The following is a 19,367-nucleotide window of genomic DNA, read 5'->3' as shown; positions in this document are numbered from 1 at the left end:
TTTGGGGAGTTTGGACATTTACAAGCGAATGAGAACGAGCGACATTGCACAAATGAACAAAGTTTTGACGCATGCAGTACTGGCTCTCCAACAGCAGGTCTACAAGATGTTTCTGTGTGGAGTTTGAGTCGCTAGGGCAACCGGCCTGCCTGCTCTGAGAAGAGGGGGGAGGAGCAGACCGCTGAGAACAGAGAGTGAAAAATGCAAGGAAATCAAGAAAGCAGTGGCAGCTGTACAAATAACTAATCCGAAGGGCTTTGACGTCTCAAACACAGCAGAAAGCTAAGACAATATGATGCCCGGTCACCTTATTAATTCAGCCACTTACTTAGATAGAAAGTTAAACTAGGGTTTGTGTTAATGCATAAGAAATACACTACATGACAAAAAGTATGTGTACACCTGCTCATCAACATGTCATTCCAAAATCATGTGCATGAATATGGAGTTGTTCCCCCCTTTGCTGCTATAACAGCCTCCACTCTTCTGGGAAGGCTTTCCACTATATTGCTGCAGGGATTTGCTTCCATTCAGCCACAGGAGCATTAGTGAGGTCGGGCACTGATGTTGGGCGATTAGGCCTGGCTCACAGTCGGTGTTCCAATTCATCCCAAAGGTGTTCGATGGGGTTGTGGTCAGGGCTCTGTGCAGGCCAGTCAAGTTTTTCCACACCGATCTCGACAAACCATTTCTGTATGGACCTCGCTTTATGCATGGGGGCATTGCCATGCTGAAACAGGAAAGGGCCTTCCCCAAACAGTTAGCACAAAGTTGGAAGCACAATCATCAAGAATGCCATTGTATGCTGTAGCATTAAGATTACCTTTCACTGGAACTAAGGGGTCTAGCCCAAACAATGAAAAACAGACCCATTATTCCTCCTCCACCAAACTTTACAGTTCGCACTATGCATTCTAGCAGGTAGCGTTCTCCTGGCATCCGCCAAACCCAGATTCGTCCGTCGGACTGCCAGATGGTGAAGCATGATTCATCACTCCAGAGAACTCATTTCCACTGCTCCAGAGTCCAATGGTGGCAAGCTTTACACCACTCCAGCCGAAGCTTGGCATTGTGCATGGTGATCTTAGGCTTGTGTGCGGCTGCTCGGCCATGGAAACCCATTTCATGAAGCTCCTGACGAACAGTTATTGTGCTGACGTTGCTTCTAGAGGCAGTTTGGAACTTGGTAGAGGGTGTTGCGAGGTTTTACACGCTACGCGCTTCAGCACTCAGCATCCCGTTCTGTGAGCTTGTGTGGCCTACCACTTCGCGGCTGAGCAGTTGTTGCTCCTAGATATTTCGACTTCAAAATAACACCACTTATAGTTGACCGGGGAAGCTCTAGCAGGGCAGAAATTTGACAAACTGACTTGTTGGAAAGGTCAGTTTCCTATGATTGTGCCACATTGAAAGTCACTGAGCTTTTCAGTAAGGCCATTCTACTGCCAATGTTTGTCTATAGAGATTTCATGGCTGTGTGTTTGATTTTATACACCTGTCAGCAATAGGTGTGGCTGAAATAGCCAAATCCACTAGTTTGAAGGGGTGTCCACATACTTCTGTATTTATAGTGCATCTTGATGCGTTTTGTAAACAGATCTAAAATGGTTTTTATTGTAATTTCTGCTCGGCATTTACATTTTACATTTTAGTCATTTAGCAGACGCTCTTATCCAGAGCGACTTACAGTAGTGAATGCATACATTTCATTAAAAAAATTATCTGTACTGGTCCCCCGTGGTAATCGAACCCACAACCCTGGCGTTGCAAACACCATGCTCTACCAACTGAGCCACACGGGACCACAAACAAATGTTGTGCTTCAGTTCTAAATTTGGATGAGAATTAACCAACCAGCGCTCTATCAGCAGACAGCGCTCCAACTGATGTGTAGCTTCAGTCTATTTTTCTCCAGTAAAATGTAAGATTAACTTTAAGTAAAACATTAGGAAGTGTAGCTGGCTACATTCTTTTTATGATGAACATTAGAAATATGATGGCCATGCATCGTTTTTGCACAAAATAACTTGCTTTTTCATTGTAAGCTCATTTAGCCTCTTATGTGTCTGCCAGCCAAATAGTGTTGCACTTCTGTTGTCATCTGATGAAAATGAAGCTATTTTCTGCCAAATGTGTTGCACTAATGTATTTTCTGTGAAGGAAAACTATAGTTGCACGTCCCTGATCACTCCTTTGAAGCAAAAAACACTGTTGACTTTCAATATAAAATGCGACCCCTGTCAATACCCAGCTGGACTCACCTGCTCCTGCTTTCTCCTGTTGTGCTATTTACAAACAAGCACGTGACTGGCTCAACTGTGCTGGGGAACTAAGAAACTTCATAATGTAAAATAATGTGTCAAGTGAAATACATCTGCTTTATCTCCTAACGCATTGCACAAGTTGACTGCAGTTATTTACTTAAAAAATAGCTAGAAATATGAAAATATGTTGAAAAATTTCAAAGAAATAGTTTCAACGGTATTGAAAAACCATTCCGTGGCTATTTCCAAATATACGGTATGCAGCCCAAGCCTACTGTCCTCCCCATATGGCTACCCATCTGCCAAAGTCCTGTTTTCTCCTCTTGTTCATGTGTTGCTATTTTTGTTTTCTAAAGTGAAACTGCCATCTAACTGAGGCCAGCTGCCAATCACTATAACTGGACAAGTTACTCACAGCTCTGCACAGTTTACTTGTTTAGGTATCTCAGTAGCAAGGCAAGAACAATACAACTCCTCAAATATGTAGAACTTGACAGTGAACATCTCAGTGTGTGTTAGTGTGTCTATCCTCATTCATATTTCATATCTCACTGACTTCCTTTCATCAGCCTAGTGTCTTCTCCCCAGATGACTCTCTAAGAACATCAACAAAGCACCATTTATTTATCTGCACCCACATAGCTACACACTGTAATCACAACAGCTTCACGCCTTTAAAAGCAGACCTTTTATTTGATGAAATGGAAACGATATGGAAACAAATGCTGCGTGTTAGTAGTTGAATGACAGCAAATGTGTTTGTTGTATATTTTCATTGATATTAGCTACAGTAGTTGTTTGTAACTGCCTGTGAATGGCCATATTGTCCAGAGCTGTTTGATAATAGTGTTTGAAACACTGCCAAGCCACCTTGCACTCTACTGAAGCAGCTTTTCTGTTGTAGCATATACATATTCTGTTGTAGCATAGTGCACATAGTTCATACTATGTATACAATACTACATTTAGTCATCCTCCTACCTATCCCTGCTCGTTTCTTTGCTTCAGCTCAGACATTGACCTCTATCCTAAGAGCAGAGCCACATCATTTGCGTCTGCAGTCTGCTCCAGAATGAATTCCCTTAATCATTATATCTAAGGAGGACCTGAGTGTCCCTTCAACATTGTCCATCAGCTTTCTCTCTCTCTCTCTCTCTCTCTCTCTCTCTCTCTCTCTCTCTCTCTCTCTCTCTCTCTCTCTCTCTCTCTCTCTCTCTCTCTCTCTCTCTCTCTCTCTTTCGCTCTCTTTTGCTCTCTTTCGTTCTTCTCTCATAATGATGAAATGCAGTGGAGACTCAGAATAAAGTTGCATACTGTGCATAAATAGCATATTTAATTTGTATGTTATGTGGCCTAAATCAAATTACTCTTTGACTGACAGGAACATTTACATTAACATAGTTCCTTATCAGAGTCCAAGCCAAAATGTAAATTGGTACAGATAATTAGGATATGAGAAGGAACTTAGGCTGATGTCAGGGCTGCTAATTGGAATGGATGTGAAACAAACTGCTGCTGCTCAGTGGTAGTCTATTGCAGGCAGAGGTGGAGGTATGTTTGGATGGAGGGATGAAGAGGTCAGGGTAAAAGAAAGCCTGCTCAGTAGAGAGGGTTACAGGGGCCAAGACAAGGAGCCCCGTGGCATGCTGAGAAAGCCAAGGGCTCCAGCTCCGCCCACTCTATGACCTCATTCACACTCTCCACGGTAACAGTGTTGAAACATACAGCATTACTTGTTTGAGATAGCTTAGAGTAAAGATCCCTAGGTAATTTACCACTTTAATTCCCTCTGGCCATGAGGCATATAGGGTTCTGTGATTGAAGCACTGAAAGTGAGAGAGAGGGAAATTATATGATGGGGCTAATGATGGTGTTCCACTGTAGGTGTAAAGGCTCCCTCCACCACAATTAGCTAATGGGTTAAATACACCTGCTGCTGAACCGAGGCCCTCAGGGGCCCGACGCTTAGATCCTTTAAAACATACCATTGTTTTTGAGAGTATTTCCGTTCTATGTGAGAGATGAGAGGATCTAAGCGTCGGGCCCCTGAGGGCCTCGATTCAGCAGCAGGTGTATTTAATCCATTAGCTAATTGTGGTGGAGGGAGCCTTTACACCTACAGTGGCATGCTATCATTAGCCCTCCTAATAATCTCCCTCTCTCTCAGATGCTGGCCCCTCCTGACACCACGTTACTTAGCGTTCCCAAAATAAAGGTTAGCTTTTTGAGATGATGGACTGGGATTCTCCTAGAGTAGCCATTATAATTCCCCTCGTTTGCCTTCTCTCTTCCTCAATGATCCCCAGTCTTCCTACTGTATCATTTGTTAATGCCAGCAGAGCTCATTACTTTACCCTGAGAGGAGAGGAGAGAGGAGAAGAGGGCTTGCTGCCTCAGCCAGGCTGTTGCTCCAGGCATCCAGGGTATCATGCTGAATGATTAGCAAGACAAGATTAATAGTGAATTAAAGTACCAAGAGATTACACATCTCCCATCCTGCAGCCTAGCTGGGACCTCTGCTTTATGCCTGGGTGGTCATATGGGTGGGAGATCTCCCCTGCAGGACCAGCTAGCGTTCCCCCTGCCTGCTTCCCCTAGCATCTGAAGGATGTTGTGCTTTGCATGGTAATTAGGTTCCTTTGTTCCATCTGTTTGGTGGTGTAAGCGCTGGGAGTGGCTGAGGTAGGGACAGGCAGGGCTGCACGCTGAGCCCCAGGGTGAGTGCATTCTGTGGAGGTGGCTGGAGCGCAGGCTGGGCCTCTAACTCTATGTCCAGTGACTGGGCCAATGCTCCACTTCATATTATAGGATAGGTTCGTATTACAGTATTTATTTGGGTGTTTGGATGTGTCCGTGAAGTGTTGTGTGTCTGTGAAGTGTCTACCTGTCTGTCTGCCTGCCGGTCTGTCTGTCTGTCTGTCTGTACTGTATGTCTGTTTGTGTTTAGGATTTTCTGTCTGTCTGTCTGTCTGTCTGTCTGTCTGTCTGTCTGTCTGTCTGTCTGTCTGTCTGTCTGTCTGTCTGTCTGTCTGTACTGTATGTCTGTTTGTGTTTAGGATTGTCTGTCTGTCTGTCTGTCTGTCTGTCTGTCTGTCTGTCTGTCTGTCTGTTTCTGATTTTCTGTCTGTCTGTTTGTGTTTGTGATTGTCTGTGTGTCTGTCTTCTTGTCTGTTTGTCTGTCTGTCTTCTTGTCTGTTTGTCTGTCTGTCTGCGTGTCTGTCTGTCTGTCTGTCTGTCTGTCTGTCTGTCTGTCTGTCTGTCTGTCTTACCTGCTGGTTTGCCACACTGTTGTTTGGCCTCATGGCCGGCGTCACGCTAAGCGGAGGTGGCAGGGCCTGTGCACCGCCTGACAGGGGAGTCTCTTCCCGTCCACTCATCCCAGCTGGGTGTCTCCCTGTGTTAGTGTCCATGCCTCAGCAGCCCCACACATAGAACACCGTCCCACGGGGCCTAGGGCAGAGCAACAAGCCTGGGAAGAAAAGAGAGGAGGAGAGAATGAGAGAAAATAATTATGGATTAGCTCTAAGAGCCTCGGCAGACTTTACGCAACACAGCTATTTGGAGCGTAGCACAGTACGTGCATGTCGTTTTTCATAAAGAAATGGCCGGCTCATGCTAAGCATCTCTGTTCATATTTTGAAACGCACCATATTATTCCTTACGTTGCAGTCAGGGAAATGTTGTGTAGATATTGAGGCTGATCTGATAAGTAGTATATTTAGAAACACAACGCATTGGTAACGAAATGATCTCAGCTATTTACATTTTTACCTTTCTTTAACTAGGCAAGTCAGTTAAGCGCAAATTCTTATTTACATTGACAGCTTAGGAACAGTGGGTTAGCTGCCTTGTTCAGGGGCAGAACGACAGATTTTAACCTTGTCAGCTCGGGGATTCGAACCAGCAACCTCTTGGTTACTGGCCCAATGCTCTAACCACTAGGATACCTGCCACCCCAGCTGCTGTTCAAACAATGAACAAACATCATTGTAGCCTTATTAGAATCCCCTCAAAGGGTACTTTGTTTAGAAGTAATAACTATGTGATTCTAGGTTATTTGGAAATGGTAAAAACAGCTGTAGCCATGTGTTTTTTAATGATCTAATACGGGACTGAATACATTCAATCAGCAAATCAAACTGGGATAATGTTGTAGGTTACTCTGGAAAGTATAAGAATATTTGCTAGGGCAAATATCTAGCTAGCAAGAGGCTAGCAGAGTAGCCTACAGTCTACTGGCAGGCACAGCAATAAAATCTCAGCTATCGCCCACTTTGTGAGTGTTGCTATTTGGGAGTCTACATATACATGGACCGGCGAAGTATTCAAAAGGTGCACTTTGCTCCAAAAAATCTGACTCCACCCAAGTGCACACACACATGGTAAATGACAGAGTGATATGTTTATAGATCTTAAGAGGTGTCTCATTACTTTCTGGAAGCAGTCTGTTATACAGTAGCATGCAGCTGCATGCTAAAGCCTTTACATGTTTCTCAAAGCAGTCTGTTATACAGTAGCATGCAGCTGCATGCTAAAGCCTTTAAACATTTCTGAAAGCAGTCTGCCATATAGTAGCATGCAGCTAAAGCCTTTAAAAGTTGCCTGTTGCTGTGTTTAGGTACTCTAAAACATCTGATGATGAGAACACAGCGATGTTAAATGCTTCACAGGGTCCCTTGCTGTTCTGAAACGTCTGAGAGGTGTCAGTGTGTGCATGCAGGGTATCCATGAGATGAGTGTGCCTGTGCTACCTTCACAAAGCCATTTAAAATGAAGTGTAGAAATCAGATTAAATGTGTGAAAACCAGCTCCCACAATAAAACAATGTGGAAAAAGAGGGATCTTTGAGCCAAAATAAAAGCAGCAAGCAGAGGATGTGGAATACAACGGAGAACCGAAACAATCAGGAGCCCATTGAATTCAATGAAGTACCTGATTATAACGATCCTGTAGAAAATGTATTTGGCGTATGCCATGAGTACTGGAAGTAGGACTGTGGAATTGCTGGATCTAAGCATGTTAGTGAGTCACTATGCAACAGAACAATCTTTCTGTTTTCCTTTTAATTGTGGTATTGCTGGAAAATGTCGGTGAGCATTGAAAGGGGTATGTAGAGTGTGGAAGTTGGAATGTCCATTTAGAATGCAACTGGCTGCATGTGACTGCTGTTTAGGTCATCTTGGGCAATCTTGAGTAAAATTTGTCTGATTTAATTGATTGTAAGAAGAGAATGTACTTTGCATAATAAAAATAAAGGAGGCATACTTAGTACATTTATAAAATACTGAGGTACTGTATCTGTATTGTTGATTTAATCAAAAAATAAATGGTTTCATTACTGTGTCTGACATGGCATAAATAGGAATTAGGCAGTGAAGCTGCTTTTGTGTTCCTCTCAAAAGCTGCTGTCAAATCTGTCAGGAGAGAGATCACTGAATCAGATCACTCTGTTGATCTGCCAGTTCAAAGACCTGCTTGCTGAAAGATAACTTCATTGGGACATCTTTTTCAGTCTACATGGGAAACATTAGTTATTCTGTTGTACATGTTCCTCTGTGTGTCTGTTAGTATGTGCTATATCTCTGCTGGGTCAAGAGTAACTCATATCACTAGTCTCTCTGAGAGATATCTCTGCTGGGTCAAGAGTCATTCATATATCTAGTCTCTCCATGAGATAGCTCTGCTGGGTCAAGGGTCACTCATATATCTAGTCTCTCTATGAGATAGCTCTGCTGGGTCAAGGGTCACTCATATATCTAGTCTCTCTATGAGATAGCTCTGCTGGGTCAAGAGTCACTCATATATCTAGTCTCTCTATGAGATAGCTCTGCTGGGTCAAGGGTCACTCATATTACTTTTTCCCCCCAAAAATGACATTAAAGCCTTATTCTAAAATGGATTAAAACAAATGTATAAGCAATCTACACACACCCCATAATGACAAAGTGAAAACAACATTTTTAAAACAGATACCTTATTTACATAAGTATTCAGACCCTTTGCTATGAGACTCAAAATTGAGCTCAGGTGCATCCTGTTTCCATTGATCATCCTTGAGATGTTTCTACAACTTGATTGGAGTCCACATGTGGTAAATTCAATTGATTGGACATGATTTTGAAAGGCACACACCTGTCTATGTAAGGTCCCACAGTTGACAGTGCATGTCAGAGCAAAAACCAAGCCCTGATGTCAAAGGAATTGTCCGTAGAGCTCCGAGTCATGATTGTCTTGAGGTACAGATCTGGGAAGGGTAACAAAAAATGTCTGCAGCATTGAAGGTCCCCAAGAACACAGTGGCCTCCATGATTCTTAAATGGAAGAAGTTTTGAACCACCAATACTCTTCCTAGAGCTGGCCGCCCAGCCAAACTGAGCAATCGGGGTAGAAGGGCCTTGGTCAGGGAGGTGACCAAGAACCCGATGGTCACTCTGACAGAGCTCCAGAGTTCCTCTGTGGAGATGGGAGATCCTTCCAGAAGTAGAACCATCTCTCAGCACTTCACCAAATAGGCCTTTATGGTTGAGTGGCCAGACAGAAGCCACTCCTCAGTAATAGTCACGTGACAGCCCGCTTGGAGTTTGCCAAAAAGCATCTAAAGACTCTCAGACCATGAGAAACAAGATGCTCTGGTCTGATGAAACCAAAATTCAACTCTATGGCCTGAATGCCTATTCTGGATGAAACCTGACACCATCCCTACGGTGAAGCATGGTGGTGGCAGCATCATGCTGTGGGGATTTTTTCAGCGGCATGGACTGGGAAACTAGTCAGGATCGAGGCAAAGATGAAAATCTGCTCCCGAGCTCCTAGGACCTGAGACTGGGCGAAGGTTCACCTTCCAACAGGACAATGACCCTAAGCACACAGCCAAGAAAACGCATCAGTGGCTTTGGGACGAGTCTCTGAATATCCTTGAGTTGCCCAACCAGAGCCTGGACTTGAACCTGATCGAATATCTCTGGAGAGACCTGAAAATATCTGTGCAGCAACGCTCCCCATCCAACCTGACAGAACTTGAGAGGATATGCAGAGAAGAATGGGAGAAACTCCCCAAATACAGGTGTGCCAAGCTTATAATGTCATATTCAGGAAGACTCAAGGCTGTAATTGCTGCCAAAGGTGCTTCAACAAAGTACTGAGTAAAGGCTTTGAATACTGACAGTTGGAAGTCGGAAGTTTACATACACTTAGGTTGGAGTCATTAAAAGTCGTTTTTCAACCACTCTACAAATTTCTTGTTAACAAACTAAAGTTTTGGCAAGTCGGTTAGGACATCTACTTTGTGCGTGACACAAGTAATGTTTCCAACTTTTTTACAGACAGATTATTTCACATATAATTCATTGCATCACATTTCCAGTGGGTCAGACGTTTACATACACTAAGTTGACTGTGCCTTGAAACAGCTTGGACAATTCCATAAAATGATGTAATGGCTTTAGAAGCTTCTGATAGGCTAATTGACATCATTTGAGTCAATTGGAGGTGCACCTGTGGATGTATTTCAAGGCCTACCTTCAAACTCTGTGCCTCTTTGCTTGACATCATGGGAAATTCAAAAGAAATCAGCCAAGACCTGAGAAAACAAATTGTAGACCTCCACAAGTCTGGTTCATCCTTGGGAGCAATTTCCAAACACCTGAAGGTACCATGTTCATCTGTACAAACAATAGTATGCAAGTATAAACACCATGGGACCACGCAGCCTTCATACGGCTCAGGAAGGAGACGCGTTCTGTCTCCTAGAGATGAACGTACTTTGGTGCGGAATGTGCAAATCAATCCCAGAACAACATCAAGGACCTTGTGAAGATGCTGGAGTAAACAGGTACAAAAGTATCTATATCCACTGTAAAACGAGTCCTATATCGACATAACCTGAAAGGCCACTCAGCAAGGAAGAAGCCACTGCTCCAAAACCACCATATAAAAGCCAGACTATGGTTTGCAACTGCACATGGGGACAAAGATAGTACTTTTTGGAGAAATGTCCTCTGGTCTGATGAAACAGAAATAGAACTGTTTGGCCATAATGACCATTGTTATGTTTGGAGGAAAAAGGGGGACGCTTGCAAGCCGAAGAACACCATCCCAACCGTGACGCACGGGGGTGGCAGCATCATGTTCTGGGTGTGCTTTGCTGCAGGAGGGCCTGGTGCACTTCACAAAATAGATGGCATCATGAGGTAGGAAAGATATGTGGATATATTGAAGAAACATTTCTAGACATCAGTCAGGAAGTTAAAGCTTGGTCGCAAATGGTTCAACCAAATGGACAATGACCTCAAGCATACTTCCAAAATCGTGGTAAAATGGCTTAAGGACAACAAAGTCAAGGTATTGGAGTGGCCATCACAAAGCCCTGACCTCAATCCTATGAAAAATCTGTGGGCAGAACTGAAAAAGCGTGTGTGAGCAAGGAGGCCTAAAAACTTGACTCAGTTACACCATCTCTGTCAGGAGGAATGGGCGAAAATTCACCCAACTTATTGTGGGAAGCTTGTGGAAGGCTACCTGACATGTTTGATCCAAGTTAAACAATTTAAAGGCAATGCTACCAAATACTAATTGAGTGTATATAAACTTCTAACCCACTGGGAGTGTGATGAAAGAAATATAAGCTGAAATAAATCATTCTCTCTACTATTATCCTGACATTTCACATTCTTAAAATAAAGTGGTGATCCTAACTGACCAAAAACAGGGAATTGTTACTATGATTAAATGTCAGGAATTGTGTAAAACTGAGTTTAAATGTATTTGGCTAAGGTGTATGTAAACTTCCGACTTCAACTGTATGTAAATGTGATGTTTTTTAAAATAAAAATTAGTAACAAAAATTTCAAAAAACCTGTTTTTGCTTTCTCACTATGAGGTATTGTGTGTAGATTGATAAAAAACAACAACATTTTAATCAATTTTAAAGTAAGGCTGTAACATAACAATGTGGAAAAAGTAAAGGGGTCTGAATACTTTCCTACTAGAAAACTGTCGTTGTTGATAAAGATGTATACTCAAATTGATTCATATCACGCTTAGGTTTTTTGTGAAGACCTGAAATGGAAAACAGAAAGAATATAAAATAATTCATCTCATAGTGCATCTGTACATCTGTTTCTATATATCAGCCTATGAATGTCGACTATGCTATGTGATTTTCTGTGACTATCTGTGTTGTCGTTTTTTCTGTCATCTATCATGTTTTCCCCCTTGTTTGTTCATCCGTCCATTGTCAGAAGGATAGACAGATAGAAAGCCCTCTGTGAGCTGCTTCTCATCTCATGTTCAAATCTACCTATTTGTTCCTGGAGCTGCTCTTCCACTTTCTAAGCACAATTTGAGCTGTTGCAGAGAGCATCAGAGCCTTGTGCCACATACATCTTATCTGTTGTTGATGTGCAGACGCTTTTCTCAACAGCTATTTCAGAGAAAACTGATTTCTGCCCCAGTAATTGCCTCTGCAATATTCCCCGGATCCGCACATCATTCAAAGGAATACGTCTTCCTTTCCCCTGAAAGCTTTCTGCAGTCTTGCAGAACGAGGTGAATGACATTTCTTCCTCCATTTTGTTCTTCTTTTTTTCCATTCTCCCGTGTCGTGCCAAAAAAAGAACTTGGAGAGAGATTAGGGACACTTCTAGTGATATCTGCATCTGCCAATTAAAATGCTTTGCTTTTTCCGGTGAGAAAAACACCAAGCATTTTAGATCAGCTATGAAATTAGCAGACATATTAGTTTATCAAATAACATTACTTAAATCATGTTTTATAAAAAAAACACAACTATACATGTATAGTCTCTTCCTATTTATACTGGACTCCAAGTGCATCATCGTCAAATCAACCAATCCCTCTAATATTAATTACACCCCTCAGATGTCCACATACTAACCCATAAATCCCAGTACATTGCAATACTATTTCATATTTTGAGGGAACCTCTATCTGTACCATTTCTACTGAGATTGCCCTATGAATAAATACTTTACCTAAGAGTATAATTATATTTCCCATTGATTGATTGTGTTTTTTCAGACCTCCTAACAGTACTGTTTATAGGTCCATCTTAACACAGTCATTATGACTCAACAACCACTCCTGAGAGGTTTAATGCTTTAATATTTAATCGTTTTAACCCTCCAAACTCATGTTCATGATATGAATAGGCCTATTTAACTTTGTCTGGTTTGCCATTCCAGATTAAATTGAATATTTTTTTCTCACATGAATAGAAGCATGTTAAATTCATGAAACTGAAGACACAATGAACTGCTTTAGTGTGATTAAAAGTTGTCAGTGGTCACCAGTTGTAACACTGAGCGGCTCAATATTCACTATTGGATCCTCTGTGTTTTTCGATCCCTCATGATTTCAGAATTCTGCATACACTTTACAGTCAATACTCTGTCAACACAAATGGTTTTTAACATGGAATTGTAGAGAATTAGATCTGAAAGCATTTCTCATTTGTATTTTACATTGGCCACGGGACCATGCTATTCTGGAACACTGGCATCTTGCAAAGCTTTTATTCCCATGGGAAATTTGCCTATATCAGAGAAATCATTTGTAAGCCCAATGCCCATTCAATCTGACTGGAATGGCAGGTACATAGAGAACCCTGCCTGAGTCAGGAAATAAGATCTCAGCTGGATAGTTCTGTTCCAGTCGTTTTCTAAAATAACTTGGGGGAATATAAGAAATGAAGGTGACTCCTTGCTTTAATGCGGCTGTAAACACACTTCTCTACCCATTGGAAATGCCTTTGTCAAATGCTATCTGAAATTTCACAATTTATGTCAGCCAGCCGGCTGCACTGTGACTGCCGCTCTTTGTTTTATCTCAGCCGACTCCCATTAGCTACAGTATCATAACCATGACATAAACACTGCAATAAGAACCCAGATATCTGTCACATCTGACTTGATCCCGACAAGCCCAAGCCTCTCAGAGCGGGTGTAAACAGTTTGTCACTGAACTGGGATCCCTCTTTATATCGTTGACATTTGGTGTTCATTCCCGAGGCAGAAGAAGAAAGCAGACGTAGAGAACCTGCGAGAGTCACGCCTGGATTATAAATGGGGTTCACCACAGGTGACGGGGATATGAACCCCAGTGTGGCTGTAATAAGCTGTGCCTCTGTATCTTCTATTAGACAGAGGACAATGGTAGAGAACGTTCTGATTAGAGCTCATCTGTTGGTTTCTATGGGAACAGGATATTATGTACTGGTGGTTGAGCTAACAGGAAGTTTATGTCTGTATGTGAGGCTTGTTTACAAAGCTCCTACAGACTCCATCTCCTCTTGTGGGATCTGGGATGAATTAGGATGCCTTCAGACTCCCTCTGCCGTGGACTGGCACTGTGCAGCGCGGCTCAGTCATAAACACACAGGCACAAACAGTCAAGCACTAATATCACCTGAGAGGAATACCAGTGAAATATAGATGTTGTTATTCGTTTTACTAATTAGCTATTTGATGTAATAGTTAAACAATGCATTCTGCCATTATTTGTGTTATAATTGCTTTCTGTCATGGTTTTTTGATACTCAGAATGAAATAGAACTTGTACTTTGCAGAGATGCGTATTCATAAAACCACAATATATAATTTCCAACTATAGATTCTTACTGTGGATGTTTTCTTGCATGTAGTTTAGCAGCTTTTCAACACAGATCACACCATTGTGTAAAATAGAGGCAGAGAGGGGTGCGGCAGTAGGAGGGCTGTGGAAAAACATGACAGATCAACAAATGGCATGGGGAGTGTCTGGGGGATGCTGCTGTGTGTAGCTACCCAGCTCCATGCAACCTGAGGTGGATAAAGCCCAGCTCTGCTCTCTCCATCACTCTTCTCCCCACTCCTCACCGCTACCCACTGCCCCCAACCCTCTCCTCAGACCCACTGACCTTTCCAGTGTCAGGATGCCCCCAGTAATACCCGGGGTGGGCTGATGTCACTAGTAGAGCAGAGCAGGCTGTGAGAGCCAGCCAGTCAGCCAGGGTCCCATGTGGCTCTGTAGGTGGCATGGTATAATGAGCCAGCCCAGAGATCAACTACAGGACATACTGTAGCCTACACACACACACACACACACACACACACACACACACACACACACACACACACACACACACACACACACACACACACACACACACACACACACACACACACACACACACAGCAGCCCGTTCCAGGTCTAGGATTTATCTGATCCAGTCCTGGCCCATTCCAGTTCTAGGATTTATCTGACCCAGTCTTGGCACGTTCCAGGTCTAGGATTTATCTGACTCAGTCTTGGCCAGTGCTTGTCCGCTCCAAGTCTGCTGTGTGTCTGGGCTGAGGGGGTGAGAGAGGGATAGCTGTTGGCTGGCTGGCAATGCCTGATTACCTAAGACCATTTGTGAGCATTGAAGAGCGATGTCATCCCCTATCAGTCATCTCTTAGACATAATAGATAGGCCTATCTGTCCCCTAGCAGTCATCTCTCAGACTAGAATAGATAGGCCTATCTGTCCCTTAGCAGTCATCTCAGACTAGAATATATAGGCCTATCTGTCCACTAGCAGTCATCTCTCAGACAGAATAGATAGGCCTATCTGTCCCTTAGCAGTCATCTCTCAGACTAGAATAGATAGGCCTAGCAGACGCTCTTATCCAGAGCAACTTACAGGAGAAATGATGGTTAAGTGCCTTGCTCAAGAGCACATCAACATATGTTTCACCTAGTCAGCTCGGGGATTAGAACCAGCGACCTTTCGGATTCTGGCCCAACACTCTTAACCGCTATTAGTTGAGATGGTCTTTAGTTTACCATTACGTATTTTGGCTACCTTTAGGCTACTCTCTTTGAAACTATCTGGTGCCTTTTCTTCCTCTCTGTCTAACAACAGCCTTTTTCTTCTGTGTGTCTGCAGGTCGGCCTGTCCAGTGACTCCAGCTGTGTGGAGGAGATTCTACGGGTAAGTTAGATTCACTTCCTTTCCCTGCCCCCCGTTAATTACACCTGATTATGCCTCAGATACTGTTAATTACACCTGGTTACGCCTCAGATACTGTTAATTACACCTGGTTACGCCTCAGATGCTGTTTGCACACAAAGCCACTTATCCACCCAGGCACAAAGAAAAGAGAAAGGCTTCTGTGATCCTATTATAATGGGCCCTTGTGTTCTAATACAAATCTGATCAAATTCATCAAGGGCTGAAGCTGGCTAGCACATTTAGATCCTCTAAAATGTCAGTGTGAAAAGTGCTTTGACTTTCTTCAATGCCGAGACGCGCTCTTTTGATTAGCAATCCATTCTGTGCATAATAGCTTGTACAGAATTTGAATGTAAAGGGCACTGGGTCCATGTGAACTGAAAAATACATTTCCTTCTTGTATTCTTAGATGCAAACATATAGGCTGCCTTTTCTGTGAACTTTGACCTTTGTAGCAGGTGCTGATTCACTCCATGTGATCTGACCTGTAATTACACTCTTCGAATAAGTGTTCCAAAAGAGTTCTTCGGTTGTCCCCATAGGATAATCTGTTTTGGTTCCAGGTAAAACCATTTTTGTTTCCAGAATGGTTCTACCTGGTTCTACCTTTCAGGTTCTACATAGCACCTTTTTTTCTAAGAGTGTGATGAAGAGAGACATACAGGTGAGTTCCCAGAGTGACAGGTCACAGTAGGGTTGAATATTTTCCCGGTATTTTATAAATGTTCATCCCGAGAATAAATAACTTTTCTCCCAGGAAGTGTCATTTTAAACTATACAAAGCACATAAATATAAGCCTAATGATGGCGCCTTTATCCAATATATAGCCTATGACAACGTTTCCCAAACTCAGTCCTCCAGAGCTAAGGAGCGTTTTTTAAAGAGAGAGGCCAGGTGCGTATTGAGCAAGAGACAGAGGCTATAAGTTAGAAGCTTATGCATAGTCCATCATTCATTAGCTAAATATAAGGCTAATACTACATTTAATTTATTTCCAGAAATAGGTAGGCTTGGATATCTACACCGAGTGTACAAAACATTAGGAACACCTCTTTCCATGACAGACTGACTGACCAGGTGAATCCAGGTGAAGCTAAGATCCCTTATTGATGTCACTTGTTAAATTCACTTCAATCAGTGTAGATGAAGGGGAGGAGACAGGTTAAAGAAGGATTTGTAAGCCTTGAGACAGTTGAGAGATGGATTCTGTATGTGTGTCATTCAGAGGGGGAATGGGCAAGACACATTTAGGTTGTTCTGAGGGCAAAAAGGGGTGCAACTCAATATTAGGAAGGTATATACAGTGCATGTTTTCCTTATCAATCTACACACAATACCCCATAATGACAAAGACAACAGGTTTTTAACAATTTTTGCTCATTAAAAAAATATATAAAACTGAAATATCACATAATGTATTCAGACCCTTTACTCAGTACTTTGTTGAAGCACCTTTGGCAGCGATTACAGCCTTGAGTCTTCTTGCATACAACCTTGGCTCAGAGTTTCTGTCACGGTTGTCGTAGGGTTTAGACCAAGACGCAGCGGGAAAATGTATACTCATCTTCTTTTATTAAAGGATAAAGAAGGAAAAACCCAAAACAAACACGTATACAAACAACACGACGACAAAGAACAGGCCGGTAAGGCACAAAGCTATACACAGCAACAATCGCCGACAAAATCCCATGACAAACACATACCTATATATAGGACCTTCAATCAGAGGCAACGATAGACAGCTGCCTCCAATTGAAGGCCCCAATCCCATTACCTAAACATAGAAATACAATACCCTTGACTGAACATAGAAATAAACTAACATAGAACAATAACCAAAACCCTGGACTAATAAATCAAATACCCCTCTACATACATAACCACCCCGAACCATATAAACCAAATACCCCCTCTACATGAACACATACACAAACACACCCTGAACCACATAAAACAAATACCCCCTGCCACATCCTGACCAAACTATAAGAACAAATAACCCCTTTACTGGTCAGGACGTGACAGTTTCTCCCTTATCTCCCAGAGATATTCGATCAGTATTATTATTATTATATTCAAGTCTGGGAATCCATCTTTGTCACGACCGTCGTTTAAATAACTGGACCAAGGTGCAGCGTGAGTCGAGTTCCACATTTTATTGCTCATGAAACTTAAAAAAAAACAACAAAGATATAACGATCGTGCAAAACGTAGCGCACAAAGGCACTCACACAAAACAAAACAATATCCCACATCGCAGGTGGAAAAAGGAACACACTAAGTATGATCCCCAATTAGAGGCAATGATTATCAGCTGCCTCCAATTGGGAACCATACACATACACCAACATAGAATTATACTATCTAGAAACCCCCTAGTCACGCTCTGACCTATTACACCATAGAGAACCCCGAGGGCGTGACAGTACCCCCCCAAAAGGTGCGGACTCCGACCGCGAAACCTGAAACTAGATGGGGAGGGTTAGGGTGGGCAACTAGCGTCGGTGGCGGCTCCGGTGCGGGACGTAGCACCCGCTCAGACCGCGGATCCGGCCATGGAGCCGGGCTGAACGCCGGGCCTGGACTGGGCACCGGCGCAGAGGAAGGCTCCGGCCATGGAGCGGGACTGGATGCCGTGCTTGGACGCTCCTCAGGGCGAGTGCAGGGAGCCGGCACAGGACGTACCGGGCTAGGAAGGCGCACTGGAGGCCTGGTGCGTGGAGCCGGCACAGGTTGCACCGGACTGATGAGACGCTCCTCGGGACGTCTGTGCTGCAGAATACACCTAACCAACATCTCTCTCCGATATCCCTCCTCCAACTGCTCTATCGACTCCCCAGACGGTCTCTGGCACTCCCCTCGGCCGACCGCCCCTTGTGCCCCCCCCCCAAAAAAGCTTGGGGTTGCCCTTGGGCTGTTTGTGCCCGCAGACCCCGGCGTCGTCGCTGTCCCCCTTTACTCCTCGGCAACTCCCGCCAAGGAAGGGTCTCGCAAGGAAGGGTCTCCCAGCTGATTATCAGCTGCCACCAACTGGGAACTATACACATACACCAACATAGAAATATACTATCTAGAAACCCCCTAGTCTCACTCTGACCTATTACACCATAGAGAACCCCGAGGGCTCTCTATGGTCAGGGCGTGACAGTCTTAATGTGAGGCCTACACAGCAAAGCCATTGGTTAGGCATCACATAAAAATGTTTTTGATCAGCTAGGGCAGAGCAGGCTGGGGCTCATGTTTGGAATGTCCATTACAGTGTGTAATGCAGCCTAGTTGAATGTACACCATCCCAGCAGCTATCTTAGAAATATAATGTTGCTCTGTGCTTCTCCAAGCATGTACTTCGTAGCCTATAGCCTATGTATCATTTCATTGAGACCACACTAAATAGCCTTTAGGCACACTTTCTATTGCACACCCAGCAGAGAATCAGAGATGAGGAACGGCATCGGGCACACATCAATATATAGCCTAATAAGCAAATCATTCTAAAACACTGAGCAATATAGACATTTCATTAATTGCAAATTGCATGACCCTCGCCTGGACAAGATAAAAAAAAATACTAAACCCTCCACTTGACTGAAATTGAAATGACATGACCCTCCCCCATTTTCCTCCAGGTATCCATTACGCACATTTAGATCCATCTCTAAATTAGACCATTTCATCCACTTTTAAGAACACATCGCTATCCAACAATATGATTGGAGATATGGACTACCCTGCTAGCATATAGTCAGTGCTCTGCCTGTCCTTTAAAACCTCCTCGCTCTGCTTGCTTTGCCCGTCTGGTTCTGGGGAGTTTCTTGCTTTAATTCACTCCACCTGATGGCCATATTGCCGGTTGCCCGGCAACTGTTATTTTACATCATCACCCTCCCAGAGGGTTCCGTATTTGACAGGTTCACATAACTCAGCCGCTCGGTCGCTCATTCGGGGGAAGTGCGTAGTCCTCTACTGGTTTCCGTGACGTCTACAGTACTACCGTTGCCAGAGGCGCTGGAGAGGCTGCATTGGTTTATGACTGGAAGTCAGTCGCCATAGTGATGCTTCATTGGCTGGTACCAAACACACCCCAGCCTCCTCAGCCATACAAGCGTATCAG

At 43.4% G+C, this 19,367-nt stretch overlaps 1 protein-coding gene across 1 annotated transcript in view; it reads left to right on the top strand.

The window, feature by feature from the left end:
- LOC106611959 (AF4/FMR2 family member 2-like) overlaps positions 1-19,367 on the top strand; it is a 335,934-nt gene that overhangs the window by 141,357 nt on the left and 175,210 nt on the right. Inside the window, exon 5 of the mRNA XM_014212678.2 lies at positions 15,190-15,234. Coding sequence (XP_014068153.1) covers positions 15,190-15,234 — 45 coding nt within the window. The remainder of the gene's footprint in view (positions 1-15,189; positions 15,235-19,367) is intronic.

This window comes from Salmo salar, chromosome ssa09 (assembly GCF_905237065.1).
Source record: "Salmo salar chromosome ssa09, Ssal_v3.1, whole genome shotgun sequence".
Classification (NCBI taxonomy): domain Eukaryota; kingdom Metazoa; phylum Chordata; class Actinopteri; order Salmoniformes; family Salmonidae; genus Salmo; species Salmo salar.
This window is presented reverse-complemented; position numbering and strand designations above follow the sequence as displayed.